Source organism: Macrobrachium rosenbergii, chromosome 16 (assembly GCF_040412425.1).
Source record: "Macrobrachium rosenbergii isolate ZJJX-2024 chromosome 16, ASM4041242v1, whole genome shotgun sequence".
NCBI classification, from domain to species: Eukaryota; Metazoa; Arthropoda; class Malacostraca; order Decapoda; family Palaemonidae; genus Macrobrachium; species Macrobrachium rosenbergii.
The window spans coordinates 13,201,226-13,224,834 of NC_089756.1; the positions used below are offsets into that span (position 1 = coordinate 13,201,226).

The 23,609-nt window shown below is 43.7% G+C and overlaps 1 protein-coding gene across 2 annotated transcripts in view; it reads right to left on the minus strand.

The window, feature by feature from the left end:
* Positions 1–23,609, minus strand: part of LOC136847093 (SCY1-like protein 2) — a 144,201-nt gene that overhangs the window by 81,930 nt on the left and 38,662 nt on the right. For both annotated transcript variants that reach the window (XM_067118395.1, XM_067118394.1), the window contains 4 exons: positions 14,095–14,244; positions 3,941–4,156; positions 3,315–3,431; positions 783–925 (listed from right to left, as the gene is read on the minus strand). In XM_067118395.1, coding sequence (XP_066974496.1) covers positions 783–925; positions 3,315–3,431; positions 3,941–4,156; positions 14,095–14,244 — 626 coding nt within the window. The remainder of the gene's footprint in view (positions 1–782; positions 926–3,314; positions 3,432–3,940; positions 4,157–14,094; positions 14,245–23,609) is intronic.

The window sequence follows — 23,609 nt, forward strand, 5'->3', positions numbered from 1 at the left end:
ATACAATTACTGTATATGGATGCAATGAGTTAAAGTCCTCCTGGGCCTCCGTAGGCTCATAGGGGAGGTGCTGATCTGTTTCTTAGGCCGACACCCAGTGGGGGACAGGTCCCAATGCTTATGAAACGTGGCCAGTGTGTCACTAGGCCCAATGTTTAACTCCCCAGCCCGAGGGCTGGTACCTATTCTCCTACTGAACCTCTCGGGTTTTTTCGGACCGTTAGGTTGACAGGCTACCAGATTTATGCAGTGGCACAATCCGAGCCATCAGTGAGCAGCAGGATTTGAACCCCGCCCTTCTCGACTGGTAGCCGGGAATCATACCACTGAGCCATCACAGATGCAATACCAGACATTAAACATGGATTGACAAATTTTTTATGTAAACTTTCACCAAAGCTTATGATAAAACACCAATATATAATGAGAGAGTGAGAGAGAGAGAATTTCATAGGTTAATTGACACAATTTGTCTTAAATACAAAGGTTTTACTGTAATATGCTTTTGCTTTTTATGACTGGTGGAAAAAAGTGGTATACTGGGGGGAAAAAAAAATTGTCTAAAAAAATTTTTTTTTCAATATAACGACTTTGCCTAGTCCCTTTTTTGGTCATTATACAGAAGTTCAACTGTACAAAAAAATTTTCAATTAAAGGGTCACATCTTATTTTGATGTGCTGAAATGAAATAAGGAAAAACTACAAGGAGCATATCAGTCCTTTAATAGCAGTGTTATCTTTCCATGACATGTGGTCTGGCTTCAAAACTGGAAACCACTCACCTTAAAACACATACTCGATGAGGCAGCTGAGGAATAATTGTTGGTAAACTCTTATAAAACTGTGATTTCTGCATATTGTCCCACTGAAACATCTGGTCAAGATAATTCAAAGTTTTCACTCCAACATCATCAAAGTATGGAATCTGGAAGAACAAATGCCCCATCAAAAATATAATGCAAATGAAGAATGAGACGGCTTTTAGCGTAAATATAACAATAAATTTTCAGCAAAAAAAAAAAAAAATTAAAATTTGATGATTTTGTGATGCACATTTCTGCTCTAGAACAATAATTATTTTACACTAGAAGAACTAGCAAATGTATGAAATTGTTCCAATAAAATAAACTTTTCTAAGTAAACACCCAATGTAGTGATACACTTATTACCAACTTCATTTTTCAGTCAAGGTATGGAGAAATAAGTAAGAGTGGCAACAACTCCTCTGATTGGGAACAAGCTATAGTATACAAGAATAAAGGAAACAGTGATAAAATTGGCAAACTTCACATCTAATGACTATCCTCCTTAAGTGTAGGACAGTTTGCCAAATTACCCATGAGCCTTATAACGTGAACAAACAACAGGACATAGTTTTACCTATCCAGCTCTTTCAACAGCCATCATGCATTTTATAAGAATAAATTTGCCTGAGCTTGATATTTACTGAGCATACTAAGTTGAGTTGTTACAATGCAAGCAGGCATGTACTAGAAAGGACCCAGCAGCCACTAACTTTGAAAAGAATATGTAGTGCCTGCCAAGAGCTGTCACTGCTGGCTAGCCCTTTCCAATTCCTTAGGGGTTAGAATTTTATCTCAAGCTGGAGACAATGCATTAAGTTCTCTAAAGAAAAGAAGAGTAGCTGTCAAAAGCTGAAACTTTTACAAGGCCTTTTTTGTGTTAACTCCATTACAATTTAATAACTTAGTAGGAAGGATGAGCTGCTCCTCCATTAAAACAGCAAAGTGAATCAGTAAGCTGTCTGCATACTTCAGAATGATTCCCCTAAGAGATTCCGGATGGAGGGGAACTGCAGTTTCCATAGCAGTTACCCGCTAGAATGGCCTTTCTTCCTAAGTATGTTCCCCACTGGCTGACATCACGTCTTCCTCTTATCTATATGGTGAAGTGATAACCTTGGTCTGTAGCACTCCAAACTCATCAAACAGATAGGATAAGGTGAAAGGTGGATTTATTTCTATGGCAACAATGAAGTCTAGGTCTTCTGGCAGAGATCTAACTGACTCTGGTCATCTAGACACTAGATTATTTTTTCTTGTATATATTTAGGTTTCTGAAGGGATTGAGATTGGGATGTTTTGAGGTTGAAAGTGAGAAGCTACGAAGTTGGGGGTTCTCTAACCCAGCAAAGACTTCCTAAGTTAAATATCTTCTGGAGTGAATTTTGTCAGTGCTGTGATTCTTGCATCAATAAACTATGAGGTTAACATATCCTAAGGGATAAAAAAAAAACCATGTCATGAAGTAAAGTAAGTATACCTTAGTTTTACCAGACCACTGAGCTGATTAACAGCTCTCCTAGGGCTGGCCCGAAGGATTAGACTTATTTTACGTGGCTAAGAACCAATTGGTTACTTAGCAACGGGACCTACAGCTTATTGTGGAATCCGAACCACATTATAGCGAGAAATGAATTTCTATCACCAGAAATACATTCCTCTAACTCTTCATCAGCCGGCCGCGGGAATTGAACTCCGGTCCATCGAGTGACAGTCTGAAGCTCAAGCGATTCGGCCAACAAAGGGCTTACCATGTCATGAAAAAAAGTAGAAATAGGTAATCCTTGGATTGCATGGTTTGATGACTTTCCCTATATGCACTCCTCTTCACTCCTACTTGTGCCTTAAGAGCAATGGTTTACCATTCCATTAGCCACAGTATGATTAGTGCAACAATATAAAAGGGAATCTGACAGGAAAGAAGCTATCAGTAAGGAGTTCACTTGAAAATGTCACCCAAAGAAACTAAACACAAGCATGAACAAGGACCTAAACAAGAGGTTTGTGCATACAAGTCCCAGCATGAGACTCACACTGTGAGTAATAGAGGGAAAAGAAATCATATCATATTTAATAAGCCTGGACAATATATTAGTCAAGAGATGGAGCTTCTGCCAATTTCTGAATGCCTCAGCTAAGTCAGAAAAGTAAGCTGGTATATTCATGGTGCTATTTTATACAAGGATAACAAACCTCTAAATGTAAATTTGGACTTTACTGATTTTCCTCTTAAAACTAATTGGCACAGTGCAACACAGGTGAACAAAATGCCACATATCTAGAATCCTGTATAAGCTATCTCTTGAAGTTAACACTTAGTAACTGCACAGCAAGTGCCTATTCTGATAATACTCTTCCATTAAAGTACATCGAGAAAAATCTAATTTATTTTCTCACAATTATTCCTAAATATCACTGCAATAAAGGATATAAAATGTGCAATCATAACACAGGGTAAATTAAACAACTTGATTTGAAAGTCAATCAAAGCAAATACAGAATAAAACATACCTTTGATAGTTGTAGTGCATCTGGCCTCAACTGTGGAGTTGCATGGAGTAAAAGGCGAACTTGGTCCCTCAAGCCATCAGGTATAGAATCAAGCTTCAACGAGCTTGTATTTTTCAGCTAAGTTAAAAAAATGCATAGTAAGATACTTACTTTTCATGCAAAAAAATTATAATGAAAACTTTTATAAAGGGCAATCAGAGAGCATTAAACCAGATAAGTACTAACTTTATATTAACTTTATATGTGAATGATCTAAAAACTGAATTCAGTATCACCTTTAAAAGGCAACCACACTATTTATAAAAGCATGTTATATTCAACAGCAATTTTTACTATAACCACTAATATACAGTTTTGTTCCTTTTTTTGGTAGAAATTTAAATGATTATGCCTCACAACTGACACAATTCATTCCTGAAATTTTGACTTTCTGGTAATTATAAATGGAGTTCAACTACCTAATTTCATAGCGGCATCAAGTAAGGCTGTCCTACTGTGGGCTGTCCCCTTCCCACATTTTCTGAGAGTGCTGCATTTTAACTTAATTTGACTTAACCTGGCAAAAATACAAGTGAAAATTAATTAATATCTGGATAACAATTACTTCAAATTGTTTCAATACTTACTTCACAACAATTCCTCTTAAAAGTTCCAAAATCCTGATTGTTATGAAATATGGGTCTTCCTTCATTGAATACTGCATAAATGATGACACCAAGAGGAAACATATCAGCTGCTGTGTCAAGGGTGTGCGTCAAGGCATACTCAGGTGCTAGGTAATCCAAATGTGGCTGGCAATTAGTGTGCGCATTTGCATCATATTCTTCAAATGGCCAGAATGGCTGGAAAAAGCAAAGGGATAAACTCACACAGTGAATAACAGATGTATCACACAATATCAAACGGGTTCATTCAATATCATGCGCTGAGCCAAAAAAAATGTGCATAATTTTCTCATAAACCTGATTGCAAATTACAGTTACTGAAAGCAACACAAAGTAACAAACTATATCTCCAATAAATCTGAACACAATTTTTTTAATAAATACTTTTGAAATATGACACAACCTGCAAAACTACATTATTATTAAAACTTGGAAAAAGACAAGGAAACAAGAAAACATACCTCTAAATGCACCATATTTTAATAACAAACTAAATTAAAAATTAGATCACTAACATGTATTATATCATTTAATGAAATGTGAACAGGCTCCAGCTTGACAAATTTGGTAAAATCCAGCCTGTTAAGGTTCATCAGAATAAAAATATGTTTCATCTAGTTGGCAACTAATTCCCAGAAGCTTCATCAAATCATGAAGACAGCACTTTGAGTGCATTATATAATTACCTAAATCAATGTGCACCATTGATTTGCTTCTCCAAGCAATTAGACTACTGTACTTTCCCAAAATATATATTTCTGGATCGGGTCCCGTGTCAGCCGGTGAAAAAGTCCATTCAGCACTTATTTCTAGGTAATTCCGTTGCTAGATACCAGAGAAAGCTAAATGAAATGCTGGAGTTACTACCCCCAGAGCGAGCTCCATTAAATGGAGTCGTGTATGGAAAAGGGTGAACTATAAAAACACGGAACGTTATCCTATAGAGATCCCAAAGTCAAAAGTCCCACTGAGAGGTGCCGTTACAAACCCATGCACCACTCGCGGACAGTACACAAATCACCGCTAGCCACATTCCATTTCAGCAAGCACCTGTGATCACACGTGTTTTCGTTGTGCTCTTTATTTTGTGCTTATTTTCACCATTATGGCATCCTCGCAAGGTCTTTCTTCATCAAAGTTGAGTACCAGTGTTAAGTTTTATTTGAGGCGATTGAGGCTCCATATTTCCCTTTAGTCTAGTAATTAAGGGGATTTATAACGCCCGTCTTGGTCACCTCTCACGGCCTCACGTGACCTCCATGCGAGGTTCGCGGTCTTGGGTCGCCTTGTTTTTCGATCTTTTTCACTGTTCCTCTTCATGTTTAGGGTGTATTTCCTATTCGTGACGCCTAATTAGTGATTTTGATTGATTAACTTTTTTTGTGTCCCTTTGCTTCGGGAGTGAAGGCTGTTGTTTAGGCTTCGAGCTTCCCCCTCGGGCCTATTCGCCTCTTATCAATTCCATAACATGCCTTATTTTTGCCCTTCACTTCTCTTAGCTTCTGGGAATTTTATTTTCATTGGTACTGTTAAGATTATTTGTTTAATCTTTGCCCTTGTGTTCAGATGCATTTGATATATGTTGATTATTATGGATATTTCTTTTGTTAGAGGGCGGCCATTTCCCTTCACGTACACATCGGGTTGGGTCTGGTCCTCCTCTTATATTCGTTTTTATTAGTTATTTATCCATTTATCATGGGTTGGTTGTTAGCTTTAGTTTTCCATCCTACCTTTTCTGGGGCGTTAGGCTATTGCCCCCCCTTTTTTCTATGAAAAAAAGGGGGGGGTGGTCGATCATTCGTATTCGTTCGCATGACCATCATTGTGTTTCGTGTGCGTTTCTTCCAGTATAGCGCTCTCCTTAAGTTTTGGCTGGTGTCTTTTCATCTTAAGTTTTCCCTTCCCCTGTTTCGGCTTTTCGCGTAGGCTAATAAGCCTCTTGTTTAAGCTGGAATAGCGAGGGACGTCGCGTAGCTTCCCTCTCCCTGTTTCGGCTTTTCGCTTAGGCTAATAAGCCTCTTGTTAAGCTGGGATAGCGAGGGACGTCACGTAGCCTACCCTAATTTTGTCATTTCTTAAGGTTAGTTTCCACTATTGGTTATGTCGACACACCCTTACCCCTCCCCCCTCCCGAGTGCTCTCTCTCCCCTTGATTCGTTTTCAATCTTGTTAACTTATCAAGGCTTGGGAGCATTCCTATTCTTTTAGCCTATAGCCTATGTCCCCTTCCTCTGCATTGTTTGGCCCGCCCTTGGTACGGTCTCTGACTTTACCAGGCTATACCCCTCCAGGGGCTGCTGGTGGCCGGGGGTGCTTCCCCCTCTCCCGTCCACCATCTTTGGCCTTCTTTGCCCCCTTCTGACCATAGAGGTTGTTCCTCCCCCTCTCCTGCTTCTCTCGCGCTTGCTGGGTGGCTATCTCAGTCAGCGAGTGGACGTGAGGGCCCGGAGCGCCCGGATTGTGTGTTCCCACTCTCTGGTCGCTTCTTTACGGTTCTTCCTCCTGGTCTGTTCATCCCTCCCTTCCTTACGTCAGGCCTCTTTTCTCCGGCATGTCGTCTAATAAGACGGCACTCCGGTTTAGTCATACTCTCGTGGCCAGTTAGTGTTCTCCACCGGACTGTCTTCGTGTCCGGGCCTTTGACATTTCCTTCCTTTAGCTAACCACTGTCCGCTTTTCTGTTATTCGAGGCGCATTCCTTGCTTCCCGCTCCGGCGGTTCTAGTGTTTACCGGTCTACCGTTATCGCTAGTTTCAGAATTTCATTCTCGGTTGCCGGGAATGCGCTTACTCCGGACAGTTTTAACCTTCCCATTTTGTTTTGTATCCGTCACATACTTTTAAGGCATGTTTCTCCGGCTAGTTCCGGTATGTTTATTATGTTTTATTATTATTACTTTGTATTTTATGTATGAGATTTTATTTTAGTCCGGTTGCCTTCCGGATCATTCCGGCACGTTTCACAGTTTAATATACTGATGTGTTGCTCCGGCACACTACTCCGGCACCTTACACGGTGTACTCATAATCTCATACTTTTACAGGTGGTGCGCTGCCAAGAACAGGGGTGCTCCGCAGCCCTGCACAAGGCCAGCGGCCACGAAGTTTGTAGATCCCACTCCGGGTGTGCGGTCCACGTAGGGGATCTCATAGTTTGGCACCCTGATGGATGTGATGTTTGCTACGCTCTTTACGAGCAAGCTATCGATGATTCGGTAGGTTGTCATGCATCTTTCCCTTTTAGCCAAACTGTATTTTATATGAATTACCGATTTTCACCACCCTTCGGTAAACCGCAATAATGTTATTCTTCCGGCAGGCTGACCGCAAGTCTCGCGATGCTTCGCTCCAGGCCCTTAAAGTCTGGGTCAGTGGCTTCGGACGCAACATCGGAGCTGGCAATCCGTACATACTCTCGAAGGACATTTGCAATGTCCTTTTTCCAGGCACCTGGATCACAGCATTGGTCACCGACGATGTTGCTGCTCCGTTGATAGCCGGGATTCGGGAGTTGACCCAGCCATCTCCAGACGATTCGGCCTTGAGCGGAGGTGTTTCTGGAGACGCGGCGGATCTTGACCTCAGCCTTGAATCTCCGAACATTGTCCCGGAGCATCAAGCAGGTAAGGGGGTAAGTGAGGCAGGTTCTTCCCTGTTTAGCTCTCCTTCTTCCACCGTTTCCTCCTTTAAAGGTTTCTCTAAATCCTCACACCTTACGGACGGGTCTGGATCTATTGTCCCTAAGGTTAAGTCTGTGAGGAAGAAAACCTTACCAACTCTAGCAGGTCGATCTGAGGTCCCTCCGGCGGTGGCACGGGCGGCGAACCCCGTTCCGTCAACGAGTACAGCCTCCCCTTCCGGGATACAAGCAGAGTCTCAGTCGCAGCAAGTGGTTCCCCCTCCTCCTGCCTTTGATACGGACTCTTTCGTCGAACTTCTCCTTGAGAGAATCGACGCGAGAGTCGACAGCAAGCTTTCTGGTCTTGCCAATTCATTTCAATCTCTTTCGGAAAAGGTGGAGTCACAGCAGGAATTGATCCAAGGACTTGCCGATAGCGGACCTCGTTCTAAGTCCCATTCTGTTCCTGACCCTTCCACTCTCCCTCCCTTCGATCTGGGGAATCCTTGGCGTCTGGCCCTTTATGCTCCCGAGCATGAAGGTACTCTCACCATAGAGGGTTTGGGCACAAGGAGACTGGAGGAATTGGAATTCTATCCTCCGGACCTGACATCCCCCTACACAGGTTTTGCCAGGCTGAGGGAGGAGGTTTGGAACAGATCTGATAAAGTCCCTAAGGAGACCATTATCTATCCTAGGGACCAAGCCCAGTCGTCTTTGATGAGGACACTTACGGAGTGGCAAGCGGAGAACACTAGGCTCACACCAGCCAAGGGAGTGTTCACTATGTTCACTTTAGGTGATATTCTCCTTCCTCCTTGTACTTCGAAAGTGGCCCCTCTGACTAGTCAGGCTTGCTTAGAAGGTAAACCCCTCCCTCATCTCCGGGAGACGGACCCAACATCCTCGTCTTTCCCGGGGGCACCGAGTTCTGGAAGGGAGCCCCTAATACGTTTACGGTGTCTCGTCTTGACCCAAACTGCGCTTCTGACCTGTTCAGTGAGCAGCTCCCTAAGATCCCAGAGTCGCTCCTGAAAGCAGAAGCTGATAGTAAGGATAGGCTCGCCAGGTCTTTGAACTCCCTGACTTTGGCAGAAGCAACTTCTTTGGTTTATAGGGAAGATTCCTTGTTCCAGGACTTGACGAAATCTCTCTTGGCGAGTTTTCAACAAGACCTGTTTGACTTTATGACTGCCCGACTGGCCTGCCGGAAGCATATCTTTTCGGCAGCCACAGTTCGGCATGAGCCAAATAAGCTTCTGAAGAGTTCTATCTGGGGAGCTAATCTTTTCCCCCCAAGAGGAAGTTGACGCAGTCTTATCTGAGGCGGCTAGGGTCAATCAAAGTCTCTGTTCTCGTTGGGGTCTGCCCTATAAACGGAAGCAGTCAGATCTTGCCGGGACTTCCCCAAAGTCCGGCAAGAAATTTAAGCATTTCAAACGCCTCCTGGCTCAGTCCTTTGTCCCTTACAGGATCAGCCTTCAACCTCTTCCTCCCAACCTCCACCTCAGTATGTCCTGGTGCACCCGTCACATCAGTCTCTTGCTGCCCCCCTCCTACGTCTCCTCCCCGGCTTTCAATGCTTCATATGAAAGCCAGGGGAAATTTCACTCTGGGCAGTCAACCAGAGGCAACAGGCCCCGAGGCTATGTTAGGGGAAGAGGAGCCCCCCGCTCCTCTCCCAGGAACAGAGGAAGTCGAGGCTCCAGAGGGAGGAAGCAAACGCAGGACCGATGACATACATCCAGTGGGCGGGAGGCTATACCATTTTCGGGCCCGGTGGACCTTCTGTCCCTGGGCTCAGAGTATAGTTTCCAAGGGCCTAGGTTGGAGTTGGATCGACGGTCCCCCTCCACCAGTCAAGTTTTATCAGACACCGACCAAGGATCTCGAGGACTTTGTGGAAGATCTTTTGCAGAAACAGGCCGTAAGGAAAGTGAGGACACTGAAGTTCCAAGGCAGGCTCTTCAATGTTCCCAAGAAGGGTTCCGACAAGCGGAGAGTAATCCTGGACTTGTCCCGTCTGAATTCCTACATTCGTTGCGACAAGTTTCGGATGCTTACAGTCTCCCAAGTTCGGACCCTACTGCCCCGTGGAGCCGTAACCACCTCTTTAGATCTTTCCGACGCCTATTATCACGTCCCTGTTGCGAGAAGGTTCTCCCCCTTTCTGGGGTTCAGGCTCGGAAGGCAGGCATATTCCTTCAAGGTGATGCCTTTCGGCCTCAACATAGCCCCAAGGATTTTCACCAAGTTGACAGACACGGTCGTACAACAACTCCGGTCTCAGGGGATAACGCTGGCCGCGTATCTAGACGACTGGATCATCTGGGCATCCAGCGTCGAGGAATGCCGGAGGGTTACATCCATGGTGGTCGGCTTTCTGGAATCTTTGGGCTTTCGTGTAAACAGGGAGAAGTCCCGCCTGGTTCCGAGCAGTTGTTTTCAATGGCTAGGAATCCAGTGGGATCTGAATTCTCACAAGCTCTCTCTTCCTCCTCCCAAGAGGAAAGAGATAGCCAGAGCAACCAGACAGTTTCTCAAGTCCAAACGAGCCTCTCGACGGGTCCAAGAAAGAGTCTTGGGCTCCCTTCAGTTCGCTTCAGTGACAGATCTGTTGCTGAAGACAAAACTGAAAGATATCAACAGAGTGTGGCGGAGTCGAGCAAATATCAGACTCAGAGACAAGGTGTCTCTGATTCCTCCCATCTTGAAGAAGAGACTCCGGCCTTGGTCGACTGTCAAGAGCCTGTCCAAGTCAGTTCCCCTTCAGTTTCCTCCTCCGGCGTTGGTTATCCACACAGACGCCTTCCTAAGCAGGTGGGGAGGATATTCTCAACACCAAGAAGTGCAGGGGACTTGGTCCCCCATGTTCCGCCAGTTCCATATAAACGTTCTGGAGGCCATGGCGGTCTTCCTTACCTTAAAGAAGCTTCTTCCTCCCAAGAAGATTCATATAAGACTGGTTCTGGACAGCGCCACGATAGTCCACTGCATAAACAGGGGAGGTTCAAAATCCAGCCGGATCAACCAGGTAATGATTGCACTTTTCTCCTTGGCGTGCAAGAACAAGTGGCACCTGTCTGCCACTCATCTTGCAGGGGTCCGGAACGTCGTGGCGGATTCACTCTCGAGGACAACTCCCCTCGAGTCGGAGTGGTCCCTAGACAGGGACTCGTTCAATTGGATCTGCAACCAAGTTCCGGGCCTGGAGGTAGATTTGTTCGCAACCAAGCTCAACAACAGGCTTCCTCATTACGTAGCTCCCAACCTGGACTCTCAAGCTCTTTCCACGGACGCAATGTCATTGGATTGGAACAGGTGGAAGAAGATCTATCTGTTCCCTCCAGTAAACTTGTTGTTAAAGGTCCTTCACAAACTCAGGACATTCAAGGGTCAAGTAGCTCTAGTGGCTCCCTACTGGCCAAAGAGCAACTGGTTTCCACTTCTGCTGGAACTGAAACTTCGCCACATCCAAATCCCCAGTCCAAAACTAACACAAATAGTACAAACTAAGACTGTGTCAGCTTCCTCAAGAATTCAAAATGCCCTGGCTTTGTGGACTTTATGAAATTTGCGGCTCAAAGGGATGCTAATGTTGATCCTGTCAATACCATGTTCTTGGAATCAGATAAGCGGGTCTCTACTCTTCGGCAGTACGACTCAGCAATTAAGAAGCTAGCACTCTTTTTGAAAGAATCTGAGGCTACAGTAATGACCGTAAATTTGGCAATCTCCTTTTTTAGGTCACTGTTTGAGAAGGGTTTAGCCTCCAGTACTGTTACTACAGTCAAGTCGGCTTTAAGGAAAGTATTTTTGTACGGTTTCAAAACTGACCTCACAGATCCTTACTTTTCTTCCATCCCAAAGGCCTGTGCATGGCTGAGACCAGTAATCCGTCCACATACGGTTTCCTGGTTTTTGAATGACGTGTTGAAGTTAGCCTCAGATATCGATAATCAGTCTTGTCCCTACCTTTCCTTATTGAGAAAAACGTTGTTCTTAGTTAGCCTAGCTTCGGGTGCTAGAATTTCAGAGCTGTCTGCACTCTCTAGGGAATCCAACCATGTCGACTTCCTTCCATCAGGGGAGGTTTTGCTGATTCCTCACCCTAAATTCCTAGCCAAAAATGAAGATCCATAGAATAGGTGGTCGCCTTGGAAAATTCTCCCCCTTCCTCAAGACCTGTCCCTATGTCCAGTTCATACATTGAGGGCTTATTTAGACAGGTCCTCTCACATCTCATCTGGGCCTCTCTTTATCAGGGAAGGGGGGGGGGTAATATCTCTACGTCTGCTATTAGACAACAAATCCTTTACTTCATCAAGCAGGCTAATCCTGACTCAGTCCCAAGAGTTCATGATATTAGGGCTGTGGCCACCTCCATTAACTACTTCCATTACATGAATTTCACGGTTGGAAGTCACCCTTGGTTTTCAAACGTCACTATTTGAAATCCTTAGAAGCTCTTAAATTCTCAGCAGTCGTGGCAGGGAACGTTGTCCCTCCCTCTAGTACCCTTTCTGATTCCTAGTCAATTCTTCCTCCACTGCCTCAGTTATCCCCTTACAGTCATTTCAGTCAGACGTGCCTTGACACTACCCCCTGACCGTGTTATCTGTATATTTGTCTAAATGACACATTTATGTTATAATATTTTCAATTTTGTATAATTATTTTGTTTAAGTATATTTTTTTACATTGTCATGTTAATTTTAAGCTCCCATCAGTTCCATTTGTACATTACTTGTTATTATTGCTAGCAATTAAATTATTTGGTGGACCTTTGGTCTTCTGTTCCCCTTATATTTTGTTATCTCTTACAGTATAAGAATGATATTTATTTCTCTGTTAATTTTTCACCGGCTGACACGGGACCCGATCCAGAAAAGGGATTTTGACAAAGGAAAAATCTATTTCTGGAGAGGGGACCGTGTCACTCGGTGACCCACCTCTGTCATGTGTTGTCTCCCCCCAATAGTAAACATCATTCTGGTGGGGTGGTGCTTTCATGGAATGCGGCTAGCGGTGATTTGTGTACTGTCCGCGAGTGGTGCATGGGTTTGTAACGGCACCTCTCAGTGGGACTTTTGACTTTGGGATCTCTATAGGATAACGTTCCGTGTTTTTATAGTTCACCCTTTTCCATACACGACTCCATTTAATGGAGCTCGCTCTGGGGGTAGTAACTCCAGCATTTCATTTAGCTTTCTCTGGTATCTAGCAACGGAATTACCTAGAAATAAGTGCTGAATGGACTTTTTCACCGGCTGACACGGGACCCTCTCCAGAAATAGATTTTTCCTTTGTCAAAATCCCTTATGTGTATTTGCCAAATTAAAAACCAATGGGATTAAAAGTTCTTTGCTATATCCCTTGGCCCCAACTGCTACTCCACTTTTTGCCTTTAAATTTCAATGGTCCAACTTCCTTAGCTTTACACTTTGCTGTAATTTTCACCTCACATATGAGAAACAAGAAAGGCAGAAGTGATGAACAATGAATTGAGTAAAACATAAAAATGCATGAGGAATGAATGTAGTGAAAGAAAAGAATGGCATGTGAAAAAGAATAAATATTAAATAGATGCAATAAAAAAAAAAAAAAAAAAAAAGAGGTATTAAGGATGAAAGAGGAATGAAGACTCAAATAAACAGCCTTTGTTCTCTATCTTCTGTTCACTAATTAATGCATGCTTTTTATCTAGATAAAAGGATTAGATAGCAATTGCACAGGAAAGCTCTAATCGTACCTAAAATTAACTGGAGTTAATGGCTCAATACCGTTTAGACAAAAAACTGCATGTCAAATAATCATATCACCAGGCACAACTGTGCATCAAAAAGGCCATAAGTAAAAATAAAATGCAAAATGTTCTCTGATCATTTAAATACTTACAAAACTTAGCAAAACAAGAAATGAAAAGCCAACAACCCCTTGATGAATAACCCACAGACAAAATTATAGTACTGTATGCATGCAATCTAGTAAGACAACTATGGAGGTCCTATAGAGAGTGGACACACTCTTGGGGAAGAACATCCTGATGTTTCAAAACAAGTGTTACTCCACCATCTGTAACTACAGGGTATATATTAAGTCTGGGATGGCCTACTTCCCTCTGCCAGGGCCAAATAAATGCATTTACATACATTATGGTTTGCACAGGATGCAAATAAGATTGCTACACCTCTCCTGAATGAAGAAGCCATTCATATAAATTTCACTTGCCAATATTTCCCAGTAGTTTCAACAGCAGAAAAGTCTGAGTACAGTGGATATAGTTGAAATCTGAACCTCTTCTGGATTAATTTTCAGTATTTAATTATTAAAAAAAAATAATCTTTTTTGAGGGCGATGATGAATTAGATTCGTTATTAACCAACAAAACATGAAACTACCGTGTTTGAGAACTTAACACGAATCAATTTGGTCATTACATTCTGACATTTTAGCAGTACTATCCAAATGAACCAGAAAACCAACAAACATACTGGCTGATCTGCAGCAGTTTGATTTGCTACACAAAAATCAAATCCAAACAGCTTCCATGCCCCTTGGTGATTCAAAACAATGTTTTCTGGGCAGATGTTTCGATGTACCGTCTTAACAGAATTGTGTAGAAAAGCCAGACCCTCACTAACCTGTTAAAATTATAAAACACTTGAGTCATGAAATTATATAAATGATTAGACATTGAAACACTTATTTTTATGATCAAAGTGGATGTAAAATATTTATGAAAATTATGCAGGAAATATAATTTTCATGAAAAAATTGATTACTTGGATACTTACCTACTATTAAAGTTAGCTTACATCTTCATGCCATTAGGTGCGATCAACTTATAAAATATTAAAAATAACGCTTGGTTAACCCACTAGGACTGTCTCTGTAATCAACTGTTTCCAACCAAGTGGCGCTGGAATGTTTACATTTCTTGTCAGAATTCTTCATGACCACCCACTAAATATGGGGAGGCTGGGTGGGTTTCCACTTTAACAGTAGGTAAGTATTGTATGTACCCAAATAATTCATTTTAACATGAAAATTACATCTTTATGATAAAATAAAGTTTTAAACAGTATATACTTCCCAAGTAATTACACTGCTATTTAGTTTCACTCGTTCGGCAGCTAAAATTTTGAAATTTGTGGGTCATGCTATTTTCTTTTGGCTGGGTGGCTAACCCCACCCACTTTCAGGGCAAGAGAGGAACAACTAGCAAAAGAGCTCAATTTGTTTATGCCCTTATGTTTATGCGAGGGGAGGAGGGCGGGCTCCAATCATGTAATTACTTGGTAAGTATATATAAAACTTTATTTTATCATAAAAACATAATTTTTATATAAGTAACTTACCAAGAATTACATTGCTGATTCCCACATTGACAGGAGGTGGGTTGCATACACATATCTACCCCAAAACATTAGGAACGGTAATGAATTTCAGAATAGAAAAGATTGCTAGCATTAAAATAATGCCTGTTGTTTCCTTACCCAATAAGCGAGCTGCTGCAGGAAGATACTGTCTCTGTTTGGTGCTCATCTTACTGTATAGTGGTGTGGTGGTATAGCCGAGGATCACCTACTATCTCAGTGGGAACCTTGCAACAAGGATAGTTCCAATTGTTGCAATTGCCCCTGCCCTGGACGCAGTACAGAATATACAACCATAAAAAATATCACCACCTAATACCACCAAAAGATTAAAAACCACTACCCAACCATGAAAGAACTCGGGGGCACTCCGATATACAGTACCCCCAGGCTCCCCTAAGAAACTTGACAACCTTATTTCAAGGAGAAGGAAAGAAGGAAGGAATGCTTTTTATGCTTTCTCCCCCAACACCACGCCAGCCACCAAAAATGGACCTAATGTTCTGCAATTATTTTAAACTGTTTCAAATTCCCTTATATAATATGATGCAAACACTGACTTGCATTTCCAAAAAGTTGCTTGCAATATGGAGGAGAGAGACAAATTATGCTTGAACGCCAAAGAAGTGGCTGCAGCTCTAATTTCACGAGCTTTCACTTTACACAAGGGAAAAGCCTCATCTCCAATCGAAGAATGGGCTTCTGAGATGAGGTCTCTGAGGAAGAATGCCAAGGCATTCTTTGACAGTGAATGTGAAGGGTTCTTAACTAAACACCATAATGCACTAGAAGGTCCACATATTTTTTTCTGTTCTGTGGAGATAATACTTTAGAGCTCTCACAGGACACAACACTCTCTCTTCTTCACCTGGACCTGAAATTTCTGACAAACTTTTAATTAAAAAGGAATGAGGCAACAGCTTGGAAAGTGACTCATTTTTGGCTAGAAATCCCAAGGAAAAGGAACAGACAGCATTCCCTTAGGAGAATCTACTCTTCTGTCTATCACATAGATTTCGCTGACCATTTAGCAGTCGCTAAGGTTAACGAAAAAAGGGTCTTTCTAGTCAAATCTCTCCGAGAAATTGAGCGCATGGGCTCAAATCGAGGGCCAGATAACCACTTAAGAACCATGCCTAGGTTCCATGGCACTACTGCTACCTCCTTCTGTCTCATGAAGTCAAACGATTTAATAAGATCCGACAAGTCCTGATTAGAGAAAAGATCCACTCCCCTGTGTCGGAAGACAGAGCTTATCATGGCCCTATAGCCCTTGATAGTTGAGGTTGACAGGCTCCTATCAGTCTTAAGATATAGCAGAAAGTCCCCTATTTCTTCTTCAGATGTCTGAGATGGCAAAACTCTGTGCCTTCTAAACCAGTCTCTAAATATGGTCCACTTAGCTTAACATACTATGTCAGAGGACTGCTGTCTGCACTTGGCAATAGCTTGCGAAGCTGATCTTGAAAACCCCTTCTTTCTAAAGAGTTTCCTGATAGTTTAGAGCCTGCCAGGGCCAGAGTAGACGACCCCTGATGAAACTGCCAGAAGTGGGCTGTTTTAGAAGACAGGGTTTTTGAAGTAGCAGTCTCGGAAAGTCCGCCAGGAGGTCAAGATGGTCTGGGAACCATTCTTTTGTTGGCCAAAAGGGAGTTAGTAGAATCATCAACAGATTTTGATGGACCTGGAACTTGTTTATCACCTGCCTCTCCAAACTGAGGGGTGGGAAGGCATAGAGGCATTTGTTCGACCAGTCGTGAAGCATGGCATCAGTTGCCCATACAGTACTAATGGATCTGGGACTGGCGAACAAAACAGCGGAAGGCGATGGTTTCTGGAAGTAGCGAACAGGTCTATGATTGGAGTCCCACACAACTTCCGTAGATCCAAGCATACCTGCTGATCCAGTGCCCATTCTGTGGGTGATACAGTACTTGTTTCTGGCAGCTCAATTTGTCTGCCAAAACGTTGAGCTTCCCTTGAATGAAACACGTTAGAAGCTTGATTTGATTTTGTTCCACCCAAAGCAGAAGATCTCTTGCTGTCTCATGTAGGGAGAGAGAGTGTGTTCCCCCCTTGGTTTTTGCTGTATGACAGGGCAGACATGCTGTTCGAATGTACTGCCACCGTCTTGTTAAACACTTCTGTCTTGAAAAGTTGTACTGTAGTCCCAAATGAACTGCCTTCTGTTCTTTGACATTTATATGCCACTTCCTTTGCTCCAGAGACCAAGTCCCGGATACTTCCTTGCTCCCTAACAAAGCTCCCCAACCCAGATTCGATGTGTCTGAGTAGAAGTCTAGGTTGGGGTTCACCAGAAGGAGGGAAATCCCTTGTGACAACCTTTCTTCTAAGCTCCACCAGACCAGGTCTTCTTTTATTTCGGGGGTCACCTGGAACACAAACGTGTCTGGGTAAGATTCATTCCAAATAATGATAATTTTTATATAAGTAACTTACCAAGTAATTATACTGCTGTTAGTTTCGCTCAGCAGCTAAAATTTTGAAATTCGCAAGTCACTCGATTTTGTTTTGGTTAGGTGACTAAGCCCGCCCACTTTCAGGGTAAGAGAGGAACAACTAGCAAAAGAGCTCAATTTTTTTCTGCCGGCTGATGGCTGTACACCAGTTATTAGCTGCAGCTTTGGTTTTGGAATTTGTCATTTCCGATTGTCTTTTCATTGTTTTGGTGAAGTATTCTTGCTTTGATAACCTATCAGCATTTTTAGATAGAGTTAGGCTCTGTTTAATCATTATTTTGACAATTTTAGTTGACTTCTTTTTGAAATGTCAGACTCAAGTTTGACTAGCTTTAGGTATTGCAGCAAAGGCTGTAATACACGTTTGACTAAAGAATCTTATGATTCTCATACAATCTGCACAGTCTGTAGGGGACAGGTTTGTTTAGTAGGTTTAAGGTGTAATGAATGTACTGATTGGGAAGGTAAGAAATGGAAGACTTTGAGATCTCATTTAAATAAACTGGCTAGAGATAAGGAGAGGAAGGCAACTGCTAGACAGATTAGTAAGTCTTTAGCTAACCAGGAATCTCCTAATGATCATGATAATGATAATGTTAGTTAATGTTAATATTGATGTTTCTGTGACTTCTGTTGATCCTGTTCCCAGTTCTCCATCTGCGCAACCTGCTCCTTTACCCAGCTCTCTTGCTTCCGAACCCAACCCCACTGCCAGCCTCGAGTGTGAGAATGATAAGAGATTCAAGTTGATTGTCAAATCTATTGCTTAGTCAGCTTCATCTGTGAAGGTTCTTATGGACAATAAGAGTGATTCAGAGCACCCAGTAGCACTGAGTGCCAGTGTAGTGTTGGTAGAGCGCCCGGTAGCACCAAGTGCTAGTCAAGTATTGGTGGAGGAGGTGGCTGCCCGGCCTGCTGTTTCTCCTAGGCAAAGGTCAATGACGTTCTTCCCTAAACATGGGAGGAGTCAAACTGGTAGTCTAAGGGAGATCGGTGGGGTCTGTTTCTGAATCCCAGGTTGCAGCCAAGAGCCACTGGAAAGGCGTATCCTTGGATGTGTATCGTCCTTCTTCAAGCTCTGAAGAGTCTTCTCCCAGGCGTCAGTGGCGCTGTGTGGATGAATCATGTCCTTTGAAAAGACATGCAGGTGATGTGTCACGTTCTCCTCCAGTGCCATGTAAGAGATACAAGGATCCTGTATGCAGTCCTTGTCTGTCATGCAGCCATTGGGATAGCCCGGAGCGTTTTCCTTCTGTTTCTTCTTTGGTGGAGAGTCAGAGTGCAGCTCCCAAGCGCCCTTTTTCTCAGAAGTGCTCATCTTCGTATAAAGTGTCTTCTCCTGAGCGTCCTCCAGCACCCGAGACTCCTCTGGCACCCGAGCGCCCCGCAATTTCTGAAGCTTCCTTGAATGCCGAACACCTGGTCTTGTCCAAGCACCCGAAATCGTCAAAGCACTCATTAGCACCCGTTTGTCCTTCAGTGTCAGAGTGCTCGTCTTCTCTTGAGCGCCATGTAGCACCCATTTTTGCCTGATCGCTCAGTGATTCATGGACGTCCAGCAAAGACAGAGCGCCTGAGCACCCACCTTCCACTGATCATCTTGCTTCTGCTGTAGGCGTTTCGGCTTCGACTTCTGTGGGTGGTTCTCATGCAGTTAAACGGCCAGCACCTGCTTCCATACATCAGTCTCCCTTGCTCCAGGCTGAACCTGTATCTAGTACACAAGCGCCCACTGTTGTGAATCCTATTCAGAGCAAGCTCGACAGTATTTTGAGCCTACTCAAAAAGGCTCTGTTGACCCTCTGGCTTCCGGACATGCCTTTATCTCCTGTACCCTCAGACAAGGAAGATGAGGTTTTTGCTTAAGACACTCAACCTTCAGCTTCTGTGTCTCTGCTAAGGTATCTTCTTGTTACCTCCCCAAGTTTCTTTTCGCCTGCAGCACCTTCTTCACCTGCTTCTGCCTTTCTCATGTAGTCGCAGTCTTCTGATTCTTCGAAACTGCCCAAGTTAGTGCTTTCTTCTTCTCCAAAGAAAGTCTTGAGTGATATTGATGGGTGGCTAGTGGAGAAGAGGGACCACGGTAAAGCCTCTTCAGCTTTCCTCCTTCTAGATTGTCAAAGAGGTGACAGTTATCTTATGCCACCAGAGATGCTCCTTCTCAGGGAATTTGTGCCTTCTCCAAAGGGGACTTGTCTGGGTTAATCGACTCTTCGCGCAGATCTGCATTTGTGTCAGCGAAGATTAGTTCTACGGAACTCGCTCACCTGCTTAAAAACTTATTGAAAGCATTTGAAGTTTTAAACTTTCTTGACTGGGTGGTGGGCTCTCTAGCCCGCAAGATTAAAGACTACCCTTTCGTACCTGAAGATAGTGCCTCCGACTGGATGAGAGTTCTCTCATGCATTGATAAAGGGATCAGGGATGGCTCCCAAGAGTTGGCTTCCCTTTACACAATGAGAGTCCTTAAGAAGAGGGAGCTGTGGTGTTCCTATACCTCTAAGGGGGTCACTCCATCACAGAAATCGGCTCTTCTTTTTTTCCCGTTGGACCATCACCACTTGTTCTCACAGGCCACAGTTCTGGAAATTTCTTCACATCTTCAGAAGAAGAGCACTCAAGACCTTCTTGCCCAATCTTCTAGATGGCCTAAAGAGATATCTGCTCATGCCTCAAGGACAGCCTCTCCTTTACAGGTGCATCCCGTTCGTGGTGGCAGGCAGAGATCTTTCTTTAGATCCGCTCTAGTGGCAGGTTTGTCTCTAGAGCCATAAAAATATCCTCAACCCATTTGTCCTCTCGCAAGTGAGAATTTCTTCCTCTGAACTTCAGTAGGAGCCAAACTCCTTCTCTTCTGGGAGAAGAGGAAAGAAAAAGGGGCAGAGCCTTGGATTGTCAACGTCCTGAGGGAGGCCTACACCATCCCCTTCAAAGAAAAGCCTCCTTTGGTCAGCATGCCAGTAGTATTGACTGCCTACTCCAAAGGATCAAAGAAGTCTTTGGCCCTCTAACAGGAAGTTTCGTCCCTCCTCAAGAAAGGGGCAATAGAATTAGTAGAGAATGTGAATCCCCCAGGATTCTACAACCGTCTGTTTGTGGTGCCCAAGGTGTCAGAAGGCTGGAGGCCCGTCCTGGACGTCAGCGCCCTGAATGTCTTCATGCAGAAGACAAAGTTCAGGATGGAGACAAACCGAACCGTCATGTCATCCATTTGCCAGGGAGACTGGATGACATCCATAGATATGCGGGATGCATACTTCCGCGTCCCAATACGTCGGGACTCAAGGAAGTTCCTGAGGTTCATGTATGGGAACCGAGTGTTCCAGTTCCACGCTCTGTGTTTTGGATTATCGATGGCACCGCAAGTGTTTACCAGGGTTCTCGCTCCCCTAGCGAAATGGCTCCATCTGATGGGAATCAAGATCTCCCTCTATCCTGGGCCAGGATCTAGGATTGTTGAACAACTTTCAGAAGTCTCAGCTGATTCCTTCTCAACAGATTCTCTATTTAGGGATGATAATAGACTCTCAGAGTTTTTGGGTTTCTCCTTCCCCGAAAAGAATAGAGTCTTGTCTAAAGACAGTGAACAGTTGTCTTCTTCTTGATCAGTGCTCTGCCAACGAATGGATGAGCTTCTTGTGGATGTTATCATCCATATGTTCCACTTTCCCTGGTACAGGTTGAGTGAGGACTGTCTAACTGAGCTGGCAACGACTATTGCAGCTTTTCCAGAAAGACCTCTCTTCCTGAGCAGTTGCTGGACAATCTCCATCCGTGAAGCTGGATGGGGGTTACTGCTCAATGTACTCGGCCGCTGTGTTCTTGTCTCAGGATATTCTCTATTAGTGGAAGGTGTCTTGAAAAGTCTACTAGCAGGTGAAGCAGATCTGCATACCACTCTGTTTGTGGCCACTTGGTGCTACCAATGCCCTGAGGTCCTGGGAGATGAACAACCTGTTTAAGACTCTCCTAATTTGGCTGAATGGGGGAAACACATAGACACCCATGTTGTCCCAGTGGTGCTGAAAGGTGTCTTGTAGGACAGCTCTTTCATCTGGTACTGGAGAGCAGGACATGGGCAGTTTGTGATTCACTGAGGTGACGAACAGATCCAGAGTGGGACTTTCCAACAATTTGAAGAGTCTCTTTGCTACTACTTGATCCAAAGACCATTCTGTCAACATTATCTGCCCTGGCTTGCTTAGGGTGTCTGCAATAATGTTCATCATCAGAATGTACCTGGCCATCAATGTTAGTCCCTTGAGTTTGGACCATTCACGTATCTTTACTGCCAGAAAATTCAGTACATGAGAAATCGTACCTCCTTGTTTGTTCAGGCATGCAACAACTGAAGTGTTGTCACTCATTACTACTGTAGTCTTGCCTTGTAGAGATTCCTGGAATGATTGCACAGCTAACCAGGCTTCTTTCATCTCCAAGACACTGATGTGTTCTTGACATTACTTTCCAATCCACTTGCCTGAGACAACCTTTCCTTTTAGGTGGGCACCCCAACCCCTTCGGGATGTGTCTGAAAAGAGAAGCGTTTCCGGAGTTGGTTGGCTGAGTTGTAGTCCTCGCAGATGATTCTGTGGATCTCTCCACCACTTCAGGTCTAGTATGTTCTTTGTCCCAAGTATTTGGTCTTTCACTGGCCTTGCTTGAATCTTGCTCTTCTCTTTTAACTTCCACTGCAAGGAATGAAATGTGTGTTCTGCCCCTTGAGACTAGTTTTCCAAGGATACCAGGTGTCCTATTAAATTTATCATTTCTCCTATGGTTGCAGAGGTTTGGAGAGGAACTGACTGGAGATGTACAGGAACTTGGCTAATCTCTCTTGTGATGGGTGGACCATAGCCTTCTTTGTATTGATTATATCATTCCCAGGAATCTTATCTCTTGAGTCAGAATAAGGTCTGGCTTTTTGAGGTTGACCAGAATTCCCCGAGTTTTGTATAAATTTAAAATTAAGTCTCTGTGCTTGAGGGCTTGGTCTGTTGTCCAAGCTAGAATGAGCCAATCGTCTAAGTATCTCCATAGATGAATCCCTCTTATGTGGGCCCATCCCGAGACTAGTAAAAAAAACTCTGGTAAAGACTTGGGGAGCTGTTAATAGGCCAAAGCAGCACGCAATGAACTGGTAGGTGATGTTTTCTGAGACAAACCTGAGGAACTTCCTGGAGGAAGGATGTATTGGGATGTGGAGATACGCATCTTGAAGAGCTTGGGAGACCATAAGGTCTCCTTCCCTGATCGCCACCAGAACAGACTGGGGAGTTTCCATCTTGAATGGAGTCAGGTTCAGGTAAGTGTTCAAAGCTGACAGGTCTATAATGGGTCTCCAATCTCCCTATGCTTTCTCTACCAGGAAGAAGCGGCTGTAAAAACCTGTTAATTTTTCTTTGACTATTTCCACAGCCCCTTTGTTCAGCATGCTTCTCACCTCTTACCAGAGGGCTCTCCATTTGGTGGAGTCTTTCTTGTAGGAGAAGAACTTGAGTGGGATAAATGTCAAGAGTGGTTTTTGACCAAAGGGGGGGACATATCCTTTCCTGAGAGTTTGAACTGTCCAGTCCTCTGCTCCTTCATTTTGCCACTCTTCCCACTTGTCCCCTAGACTGCCCCTACCCTGGTCTGAAATTGTGGACGGGAGAGCCTCTCCATTTCATCTACTACCTCCTCTCTTTCCTGCTCCAGAGCATCTGCCTGAACGGAGGGGAAAAGAGGAACGGTAAGGTTGTCTTCCTTCCTTTGTTCTTCCTCTGAATGACTGGGAGCCCTGGCATAATGTTTGCTGAATAGGCTGTCTGCTAGGCCTCACCAGTCTGTTCTGAGGGTAGGTACTGTAGGGCTGCCTTCTAAGGGCTGACTTAACAAGGGCAGAGAACAGTGTCCTTAGCCTCTTCTCTTCTGTCCACAACAGCTTGGTTCAAGGGTTCCAAGAGGAAGTAGGTTGAAACATTAGACAAAGGGCTATTCCTCAAATTTAGCAGAGAATCCAAGGAGATTTGTCTTTGGGCTCAAGACAGGAATGAGTCCCTTCTTTTTAGGAGAATATTTGCCCACATATTGGAAATGTGTTGAGTGACGTATCTTAAGGCCTTACCAGACAGGGCAAAGAAATCTTTAATTGCCAACCAAGACTTGGGA